We start from the raw sequence: 12,002 nt of genomic DNA on the forward strand, positions 1-12,002 counted from the left end.
CTGTGGTCCCCCCCCCCCGGTCTTCCCGTTGCTGCTTCCACCTGCCTGTGTCCCCCCCCCCCCCCCCCCTCTGGTCATCCCGCTGCTGCTTCCACCTGCCTGCGGTCCCCACCCCCGGCCATCCCGCTGCTGCTTCCACCTGCCTGAGGTCCCCAACCCTTCTGGTCATCCTTCTGCTGCTTCCACCTGCCTGCGGTCTCCACCCCCGGTCATCCCGTTGCTGCTTCCACCTGCCTGCTGTGTGCTGTTGACGTCCCCGACCCCCAGTCTGACCCTCGGCAGGAGGGTCCCCCCTTATGATCCAGGTCCTGCTCAAGGTTTCTTCCCTCCTAAAGGGGAGTTTTTCTCGCCACTGTTTGGCTTAAGGCTTTTCTTCCACTAGGGGGAGTTTTTACCTGCCATTGTTTATGTAATAATTGCTTGGGGGTTTATGTTTATGTTCATGTTCTGGGTCTCTGGAAAGATCCTAGAGACAACTTCTGTTGTAATAGACGCTATATAAATAAAATTGAATTGAATTGAATTGGCTCCACCCACCAACAAGCCTCCGGGATTTTAACCAATCAGTGAACACTTGAGCCAGAGCTGCCTGTCCTTGGCTGCACGGCCGCGCTGGAGCTTAGAATTAGCTCAGCAGAGCATGGCCTCTGATAACCAAAGGAATCAGACAAAAGAGTCCTCTGGGGTTCGTAGCAGAGATATCTTCCCAGCTGTCACCTGCCAGCTCTGGCCCAAGGGGGGAGACTCTTGACAGTTTGAGGTCAGCAAGTGTTTCCGTGATGCTCAGTGGGCCGACTCCTGCAGATCTCCTAGTCCAAATGAACGACTGGTGAGTGGCAGGTATAATTAAAGCGAAGCGACTCCCTGGATCCACTCATCTACAGAGATCCCACCAGCTGCTTTCCAAGGCTGTTACAAATAATACTAAAGCCAAGGGAGAATCTGCTTCATCTCGACAACGATGGCATCACCGAGCAAAGCGGCGCAGTCAAACCCAAATGGAACTCCAAGAGCAGCTGTCACAAACAGTTTAGGCTTTGACAACAACAGGTCTCTAAAGTCACAGCAACGCATGGAGCAACTCCAGGGAACCAAGAAAACAATCAATCAGCGTCAATAGACCTGATCAGAACTGTCAAATCTACTGCTCCAGGTAACACCTCCAAGGACGGAAAACAGAGAATCAGTCAAAAACCCACGTTTCACCATGTTTTCCCTTGACCGGTCATATTTCTGAGACCTCTTGTCCCTGGCCCTGCCCTTTCTCAACCTTTCCCCGACCCTGAACCTAACCTGGGGCTTGCTGATTGGGCCAGATCTTCGGGAGCTGCGTGCTGGCCTGCGGTCCCCACCCCCGGTCATCCCGTTGCTGCTTCCACCTGCCTGCGGTCCCCACCCCCGGTCATCCCGCTGCTGCTTCCACCTGCCTGCTGTGCTGCTGACGTCCCCGACCCCCCAGTCTGGCCCTCGGCAGGAGGGTCCCCCCTTATGATCCAGGTCCTGGTCCAGGTTTCTTCCCTCCTAAAGGGGAGTTTTTCTTACCACTGTTTGGCTTAAGGTTTTTCTCCCACTAGGGGAGTTTTTACCTGCCATTGTTTATGTAATAATTGCTCGGGGTTTAGGTTCTGGGTCTCTGGAAAGCATCTAGAGACAACTTTTGTTGTATTAGACGCTATATAAATAAAATTGAATTGAATTGAATTGAATTGAAGCACAACATTCAACAAGATGACGACCAAGAAGAAGCAGCATCACGGCAACGGTCCAGATTCAGGTTAAACTGCTGGTTCATGTTATTCTTGATTGTTTTTGTTGGCAGAATACCACTGGAGACCAGATCGGGTCACTGGACGACCATGTGACCTGCCGTTACTGATCAGTCATGTAGTGTGAACACCACAAAGAGCCCCGACTCCCAGTTACAGAATGTAAAAGTTAATGTCCCCCAATGGAACGTGAAAGAGATAAGACGACTGGCGACAGGTTTTCCCGCCCTCATGAGAGGTTATTGCAGCGTAAACGGCAGTGAGGCGATGAGCAGACTTACGGAGGGAGTGCCATTCGTCCTGCCTTATCGTCTTGGTGATGTTGTACGAGAGGTTCTTGGGTATCGTGGCTGAGGAGTAGTGGTACTTGATGTAGGAACACCTCGCAATGGACCCTGCAGAACAGATGGAACACAGGCGTGTTAGATACAGAAACAGGAACTGACAGGCAGGACTGAACAGAAGCGTTCATGTGGTCATAATTCAGTTTGAGAGGCAGCTGCAGACGTTCCACTCATCCAGTCCCTTACTTGTACCTACAGGGGGACAGCTGGCACATCTGGAGCCGCTGAGGCCTGGGAACATTTGCTCCCGTACAGATAACGGGCCTCTGTCATGAGATCTGTGAGTAGATCTGTACTTCAATCAGCTCTGTACTACATACCGACGGTGACCGCAGGAGTACCGCTGTGTTGCCTGTCCACCAATGCGTCCAAGAAAAAAGGGAACGCCTCTCAAGTTCAAGTTCAAGTTGACTTTATTAGCACCCGTAGGTAGTTTCTTTGCAGTAGATGGGAGAAGGCTCTCACACACAATCTTTAGACATTAATTTGACACAGGACAAATACAGAGAACAGGTTTACGATAGCACGAGACAGACATGGCAGCTACTCACACTGCTCACTGAACAGGATAAAAATAGATGTTGCCCCAGGCCCGGTTCTACGAGGGTGCATCAGCATGCACTGCACCCTCAGTTTATGTGTTTGCATGCTCAGTTGAAAAGACGAAAAAAATAACTGACAAGTGTGCGCACGTAAAGGCTGATTTATGGTTCAGCGTTAAATCGACGGCGTAGCCTACGGCGTAGGTTACGCGGCGACGCGCACCTTACGTTCGCGTCCCCGCGTATCCTATGCTGTAGGTTCTGCGTTGGTGTAACGCGGAACCATAAACCAGCCAGTGTCCGTCACTCATCTGCGTCCAGCAGTTTCCTGCACCAGCAAGACGCTGCTCTCTGCTGCTCCGTTAACACAAAGTAACCATGGATATTCAGAAGTGGTTAAAGCACAACCACGCCAGCAAGTTTATATTTATGGTTATATTTTTTTTTGTTATTTATTTTTCTATGTTTTATTTTCTGTTGCTAGATTGTCTGATGGGTGAGGTAGCCCAGACTAAATATAGCATTTTCTTTGTTCTGCAGTGATATTGCTGCAAAAATGCAATTGAAAGACACTTTAAAAATTATTGTTTTGCTAGTATCATTCTGCTTAAAATTATGGGAAAATGCATAATTTAGTGTTGAATAACATGCCAGGCATGTGCCCCCCCTCTGATCTGAGATGCAGCCCTGGTCATAATTTTCTAGAACCGGCCCTGACTGCACTTGTTCAATGACTTGTCCCTTAATCCAAACTGGTTCAGGTGTTTTAGCATTCTTCCTGAAATCAATTGCCGTTGGTCTTTGGTCTTTGTTAGATTGAGCTTCACACCACTTGACAAAGTTGTCACCAACAGAATCTGAGGTTAACATAAAGAACGTCATGTATCCTCAGAAAAACTGACAGGGTTCATAGTGGATGACATGTTCAGAAAGTTGGGACGCGTCCAGGCGTGCTGTACCAGCCGGGGTGGGCTCCAGAAGACCCCCGCCACCCTGACCAAGGGGGCGTAGATCATGGATGGAAATACTGAAATATGCTAAGCACTAATGACGCAGTGATGCGTTTCCTGTGACGGCGATGATGCAATGAGCTGCTCATAAGGGCAGGCAATCCCTCGGGCGGATGGAGCCTCCGTACGGGTCGCTGTCTGCCGACCACGAGCCGGAGGACCAGACGGAGACCAGGGGGTGGATGAATGGTGGGTTCCACCACCACCAGGGTCAGGTCTTCTGGGAATCAAGAGTCTATTAACGGGTCTGCCGCTCGGACAGCTTTAAGAGGAAACGAGAGCCGCTCTGACTGGTTCCGACCCAAACAGGCAAGTTCCACCCTGTCCATTATCAGTGCCACTCGCTGCTCAGAACCGTTTCTCTCTGATGCAGGGTCAACAAGTTTATCCTCGAAACAAGGACAACTCAGGAACAAGAGGTAGGCAGGGTCTCCAAGAGTCTCCAATGGCGCTTTTCCACCAGCACCTACTCAGCTCTACTCATCTCAACTCGGCCTGGTTTCTTTTCCATAACAATTCAGCACTTGGAGCAGAAGTAGGAGGTTGGAGAGAAACTGCTGTGACGTATTTGATTGTGTATCTAAACGGAGAAGACAACAACACTAAAGATGTAGAACCTGGAGGAGATGATAGATGTGCTGCTGGGTCTGTGGCTTGTGTTCAATATCAAGTTAAAAAATGAGAGAGAGAGAAACTTCGCTTTTTTTTTTTAGTTTGTCTCTGCTGCTGAAAAGTCAGCTGGAGCCGTGAGCAGCTATGAAGAGACAGAGCTCCTGGTAGATCTGGTCGTTCCTTATCTCCGTCTAGATCTTTTTAATTCTCTCCTCAGCACCAGGTTTATGAACATCTGACCCTCAGAGTTGGATCAGAAACAGACTTTTGCTGCCGTTGCTGGTTGAATAAAATGAACAAGAATCCGTCAGAGTCTCTTTCTCTGATTTCCTCCTCCTGACTCAGACGTCTGACTCCAACCCCCCGACCAATCGGTGTCCTGTAGTGTGATGATGTCAGATACAGCCGACGCAGCAGCTTAGAACCTCGGCAGAATAGTTACAGAAAAGTATCTACTCGTGGGAAAGAACCAAACCGAGGCGAGTCGAGTCGGGCTGTTTAGGTACTAGTGGAAAAGCGCCACAAGAGTCTCCAAGGACCAGCGTTGGAAGAAGGACTCTTGGACTCTTGGAATAGGCTGGTTTCCGGAACTCATGTGTTTTTCCTTCACTCCTTCACTCTAAGGCCCTGTTTACACGTAGCAAGAACGGTGGTGTTTTCATGCGTTTTGGCCGTTCGTTTACACGAAAACGAAGCTCAAAGTCTCCAAAAACCATCATTTCTGAAAACTCAGGCCAATGTGGAGATTTTTAAAACCTCCGTCTTCACGTTTGCATGTAAACAGAGAAAAAAGGACATTTAGGCTTCAAAACGTCACATTATGAGACAGAAACGTCACCAGCGTCATGAGTGACGCCTGTGTTTACAATTTGTTTGGCCACCGTCAATATTTTCTTGTATTTTACCTGTTTTATATTCTAAAGTCACACTTAAAAGTAACTCCACTTCTCTGTCACTCCAAACCAAAGACTCTCGTTCATCTTGGAAGTAACTGGAAGTTACTCGTGTCATTTGTTGATGTTTTTTTCCAGGATTCTGATTTGCTAGCATGACTTTATCTTCTCGTTACACTGCCCCCTGTAGGTTTGGCTGCTCATAGCACCTTAACAGATATTTATGCAGGTTCCTGGAAATGATGGTATTTTTCAAAATGTAGAGGGGGAGATATCAGTTTTTGTAAATAACCGGCTTTTTGTAAACGTGGCCTAAATCAAAGAGATTCTACGGCTCCGGGCAAAATATCATTCAAATACTAGCGATTACCCCTAAAAACAACACGTCAGGTCCACTTGTCCACTTGTTTAGCACTCGTAACGTCCCCGGAGACGTTTGTTCACCACAATGAAAAGCGGCGGTCACCTGGTGTCAGGTCGGGGACCCGGACCCACAGGTTCTGATAAATGGGGAGAGTCACACAGCGTAATGGTGTAGTTGTGCGTGAAGAGGAGGCGAACGAGGAGTAATCTGATCCCGTCTTGTGTGAAACATTGAATATCCTTCCGCATCAATCACCCTCTCCTCCCCGCGGCCTGAAGCACCCGCCGCTCTCAGCTCTGATTTCCTCACTTACCAGCGCTGCGTTAACCTCTTTGCTGCTCGCTTCGCTGGAATTATGGGAGGAAGTCTAATTTCAGACCTCTGGCGTAGTTTTGCACAGGGAGACGCGTTACATGGCACAACATCACACCCCCTCGTGGAGATGCCCTCCCTCCCGCCTGAGTGGAGCATATTGCTGCTGCTCTCCCAAATGGATTTCTAACTCAGTCATTTCAGCCAAATTGCCCTTCAGCCTTCTGCAAACATCCCAGAGCCAGACACCACTTCCTCCCCATCGCTGATTGTGACTGGAAGTGATGGCACTGAAAGATGGAGGCAGCATGTTTACTTTACCAGCATCTTCTCCATCACTGGACTGGGCTTGATACACACAAGTTTAATACATCATTTTTCCATTGTCTATCTTTGTTTTAACCCTATGCAATGCAATTACAAAAACAAAACTGTCATACATTCTGGATTCATTACAAATCAACTGAAATGTTGCAAGCCTTTTATTATTTTAATATTGCTGATTATGGTTTACAGTTTAAGATTAAGATTCCCAGAATATTTTCTAATTTTTTGAGATAGGATATTTGAGTTTTCTTAAGCTGTAAGCCATGATCAGCAATATTAAAATAATAAAAGGCTTGCAATATTTCAGTTGATTTGTAATGAATCCAGAATGTATGACATTTTTGTTTTTGTAATTGCATTACAGAAAATCACAATATTCTAATTTTCTGAGACAGTCCTGTATATATATATATATATATATATATATATATATATATATATATATATATATATATATATATATATATATATATATATATACATACATATATAACATATATATATATGTTTATCTCCAAATGGAAGTTATGTTATATATGTTGCAGTCCCTAGAAAAAAATCATTTGAACATTTATAAAAAATTGCAGAAAAAGAATACAGCTAGACAAGACTGGTTAATATCTCCAGAGATCAGTTGTTGCCTAGCAACTGAGCTGATGACATCATGTGCAGAGTTGGCAAGTCTCAGAAGAAACATGTGAGAAAAGCCGTCAGTTGAATATGTGGGTGCAGAGGCGCTCCTCCTTCAGAGTAACTAGTAACCACGGTGAGGTCACATGCAGCACGTAAGCACCGCCGTACTGTACTGGCTCTGACTGCAGTCTCTGTCTCTCTGTCTCCCCTTCTCTCTCAACTGACTAGGACAGTCCAATCCCAAATATTGAAATATGAATGCTAACTCTGGGTTAATAGTTGAATATGTTGGTTGAAGAGCTGCTCCTTCACAGTGACTGTTGTTGAGAAGCACTGCGGTCCTTCTTCTACCGTTACTGCTCTGTCTGCAGTCTCCGTCCATGTGGCCTTGAAGCTGGGTGAAGAATGGAACTCACAGCTAACAGATCCAAATCCAGGGTGCAGATCTGCTCCCTCACAGTAACATGTCCAGGATCACGCCGCAGTCCTGCAGTCCTTCGTCCTTTACACTCATTAAGCCTGGTTTAAGGTTCTGCGTTAAACCAACGCAGAGCCTACGCCGTTGCCGTGACGCCTTCGTGAACCCTTCAGACTTCTCCGTCACTCCATTTCACCGCGGTGCAATAACCCCCCAGAACACTAGTTGATACTTTGTTTAGCTTCTGTTTTTTCCGGTCACAGTGAATCAAAGAGATAAGGACAACTATTGTGCAAAAAAACAAAATAACCCAAAAAAAAAAAAAAAAAAAAAAATCACATACACACGAAGAAAAGAGCGCTGAAAGTTCACGACTGCTTCACGAACCCGAACCAGAAATGCGTTGCTACCAGTGTTGGGACTAATGCGTTATTTAGTATCACGTTACAGTAACACCGTTAGTTTTGCGGTAACTAATACTCTAACGCGTTACTTTTTAAATTCAGTAACGCAGTTACCGTTACCAAAGGTGCGTTACTCCGTTATTTCTGCAGATACAGTGAAGCTTTTTTCCCCCGCACGCGGAGACCAGAGGAAACGTAGTGTGTGTTTATTCAGAAGCATGACGGTCATGAGCCAAGAGAAGGCAAGTTTCACAACGTGGAGATATTGTCATTACAGTAATCCCTGGTTTTTCGCAGGGGTTACGTTCCAAAAAGAACCCGTGATAAGTGAAATTCTTTTTACAATTATTATAGAAGGCTTCAAATTGCAGAGATCAGCACCACCTCGCACGTATTCCACCGCTCTTCTGAGCCGCTGCATCCTGACTCTGTAGCGTCTTTTTCTCCTAAAGCCGCGGTGCAGGTGGGTTTTTTTCAAGAGAAGAAAATAGTTATGGGTCGTTGTTGTCGCTCTTTTTTCTTCTGGGCAAAAAGATTCTTATAAACTGACATGCTACCATTGGTTATTATATCTGAGACTGTAATGAACGATTCATCAAAGGTCCCGTTCTTGAGCTGCTGCTGAAGCTCATTGGCCGTTCTCAGCATTGTTGCTAAGCAACCAACGTTATTGACACAGGAAGAGGAAGTGAAGAAGCGGGGAGACTGTTTAGCCAATCAGAATTCAGAACACGATGCACAATGTAAATCCATACAGTACCTGCTGAAATGAAGGCTAGAGGGGATTAATGGGAGCATTTAAAATAATGTTTTTATTTAAAGTAACTAAAAAGTTACTTTTCATAGTAACGCATTACGTAACTGTAACTGAGGAACTGAGTTACTACCTGAGTTACTTTTTTAATGAAGTAACTAGTAACGGTAACTAGTTACTATTTTTCAGTAACTAGCACAACACTGGTTGCTACCAAGCAAACCAATCACAGCCCTCTCGGTCTGCGTTGGGTTACATTTTTTGGGAGGTAACGTCAGGCTACGGCGTAGGCTACGGAGAGAGTCCCGCGTAGCCACGTACCCTACGGCGTAGGTTTAACGCAGAACCATACTTCATCCTTTACTCTCTACGTCAGGAGGTTTTCCTCCTAGCTCCTCATCACAACCCTGGAACCTACAGAACCTCGTCACTGGCTCCAGGTCACTCTGAGGCGTTGCTGTCTTACGTACTCACTCCTTTATTCTTCCCGTGTAACATCATTGAAGGGAGGGGGACCTTATTTGTGAGCATTGGCAGTCTTGTATCCATTAAGAGCTGTTTCCTGTAACGGGAGACCGTGCGGCTCCGGCAGCTCTGCAGCCGCTAAGGGACACGTCATGTGATCTCTTCCTCCTTCATGAAAAGCCTCCACAACACACACTAATCTCTCTCTTACGATGCAAACACGCTGTGTTTGGGTGAGTTACAGCCAAAACAGCCTGCTGGAATAAACAGAGCTGAATGCTAATACTCACGTCTCTAATCAAAAGGTCAACTGTGAAATGTATTTAAAACATGGCTCCATATGTGTTTCCCTCGTTAAGCCCGCCCTCACGTCTGCCAACTAATCATCTTCATGTGTTACGTTGGTGTGGAGGAAACTCTCTTATTAAATCTACTTCTTCAGTTCAGTCGAGTGCAAAAGTCAAATAAATTCAAATGAAGAGAGAAGGACGGACGGTTTATTGCAATGTCATTAATTATTTAACAAAAACTAATCAAACAAACAGAAAAGAAATGAATTGTAATACTGGGTTACATTTTATATATATATATATATATATATATATATATATATATATATATATATATATATATATATATATATATATATATACCCTCATATACCCTCATTTTTTTTTTTATTATGTTAGTACGACGGAGTATTAGAGCCAAACTAAGACAAAAAAAAAGGAAATTACAAGAATAAAGTCATAATATTACGACAATAAAGTCGTAATATTTTGAGAATAAAGTCGTAATATTAAATATATTATTCATATAACTTCACAAGATGCTCAATATTCCTCATTTTAACACAGGGAGAAGACTGCTCTTCCTGTTAGAGTTCTCATAAATTATCCTTTATTTTCTGTAATGCAAAAATGTCATACATTCTGGATTCATTACAAATCAACTGAAATATTGCAAGCCTTTTATTATTTTAATATTGCTGATCATGGCTTACAGCTTAAGAAAACTCAAATATCCTATCTAAACAAATTTGAATATTCTGGGAATCTTAATCTTAAACTGTAAACCATAATCAGCAATATTAAAATAATAAAAGGCTTGCAATATTTCAGTTGATTTGTAATGAATCCAGAATGGATGAAATTTTAGTTTTTTTAATTGCATTACAGAAAAGAAAGAACTTTATCACAATATTCTAATTTTATGAGACAGTCCTGTATATTGTGGAACATCTACTGAGGGAAATTCATCAGGTGAAACAACATTTTACTCTGGATAGCTTGTGTTTGATACAAAACAGTAAATGATAAATGCCATTTAAAATGATAAACATTACAAGGAAAACATAGAAGTACACCACACTGGCTGTGTCAGTGGTACTGGCAGAGTCTGCTGCAGATCAGTATGGAAACCTGGTTTGGCCCAACGTTGCAAATCGCAAATGAGGATCAACTTTGATGAATTGCCTCCACCCATGTGACATGAATTAGCCAGTGAATGATCACTGTGGTGTTTTAAGAAGCCACCTGTCATTCCTTCTTCACGTGTTTGAGCTGTCTGAGAACACCAGAAATGTTATTATTTGCAAACCCCTCCAAAGGGAACAGGGCCATCTCCTAAGACCTTGGTGTCCCTGTTTCAACGGTGCGTGAGGTTCTTAAGAAGTTTTCCCAGCATGTGGCCCATAAGCTGGCCAGCGCTGGGCCAGATGGGAGGTCCTGCTGCGGTTCAAGCCCTGCATGCTCTCATTTCTGCATGACCCACTTCCTCCACCCCTCCTTCCCCTCCTCTGCTCCCACAGCCTCTGGATTAGGTGGAGAGCAGCGGGGCCGTGCCAACGCCGCGTCGCCCCTGCAGGCCTCAGCAGGCGGGAGGTACGGTGGCCGACAAAGGCCAAACGCACTGCAACGGCCTAATGCTTCTCAGTTAAGGAAAACGGCTTCAAGTACAGAAACGATTCAAATTCACAAACTCAAAACGAGGTACAAAAAGAGGAACGTGGTGCAAATGAAAAAACGTGGTGCAAAAAACAAAGACAAATGCAGCAGCATCAAACGCTGCAAATAGAGAAACGATGCAAAGCACAAAACCATATTAAAGCTGCAAGCAGCAATGAACGGGCCCTCGCACTCACGGCCACCGCCCCCCCTAAGCATATCAGAAACGACACCACCCACGACTTCCTATGTCAAACCACTCAAAAGGTATAGCAGAAAAAAGGGACAACCAATCAGAAGAAGGGGCGGGGCTAATTAAGGCCAACGAAGCTTAAGAACTCAGTACAAATTCCCATGACACCACCCACGACTTCCTATGTCAAACCATTAAAAAGTTATAGCAGAAAAAAGGGACAACCAATCAGAAGAAGAGGCGGGGCTAATTCTGGCCAAATGAAGGTCAAGGACTCCATAAAGAATCTGATGACACCACCCATGACTCTCTATGTCAAACCATTCAAAAGTTATGGCAGAAAATAGGGACAACCAATCAGAAGAAGGGGCGGGGTTAATTCAGGCCAATGAAAGTCAAGGACTCAATACCGAGTCCCATGACACCACCCACGACTCTCTATGTCAAACCATTCCAAAGTTATAGCAGAAAATCGGGACAACCAATCAGAAGAAGGGGCGGGGCTAATTAAGGCCAACGAAGCTTAAGAACTCATTACAGAGTCCCATGACACCACCCACGACTTCCTATGTATAACCATTCAAAAGTTATGGCAGAGAAAAGTATTCTAGGGGGCGCTGTTGAGCCGTTAGGCCACGCCCATTAACGCAAACCATGAAATATCAAATGTATCGCCAGGCCTGGCTTGCATGCAAAATTTGGTGACTATCAAATATGGACCAATCAGATGAAGGGGGGGCGCGCCTTTTGGCGTCTAGCGTCGCCATGGTAACACTTTTGAAAGAGAAAAGTAATGCGTGGTGTCGCAGGATGGAGACGCACATTTTGATGTATAACACTCCTGGGTGCACGTTACGGTTCGGGCCGTATTAATTGCCGAAGGAATGGCATAAATTTAGCCAAAATTACACAATTAATTCAAAATGGCCGACTTCCTGTTCGGTTTCGGCCATGGCTCCAAGAGACTTTTCTTTAAGTTGTGCCATGCTACACGTGTGTAGCGATTTTCGTGCATGTAC

At 45.0% G+C, this 12,002-nt stretch overlaps 1 protein-coding gene across 1 annotated transcript in view; it reads right to left on the minus strand.

Moving 5' to 3' along the window:
* tmem178bb (transmembrane protein 178Bb) overlaps window positions 1–12,002 on the minus strand; it is a 134,152-nt gene that overhangs the window by 49,462 nt on the left and 72,688 nt on the right. Inside the window, exon 3 of the mRNA XM_061714802.1 lies at window positions 2,048–2,161. Within this exon, the coding sequence (XP_061570786.1) occupies window positions 2,048–2,161 (114 nt within the window). The remainder of the gene's footprint in view (window positions 1–2,047; window positions 2,162–12,002) is intronic.

The sequence above is a fragment of the Cololabis saira genome, chromosome 23 (genome assembly GCF_033807715.1).
Source record: "Cololabis saira isolate AMF1-May2022 chromosome 23, fColSai1.1, whole genome shotgun sequence".
Classification (NCBI taxonomy): Eukaryota; Metazoa; Chordata; class Actinopteri; order Beloniformes; family Belonidae; genus Cololabis; species Cololabis saira.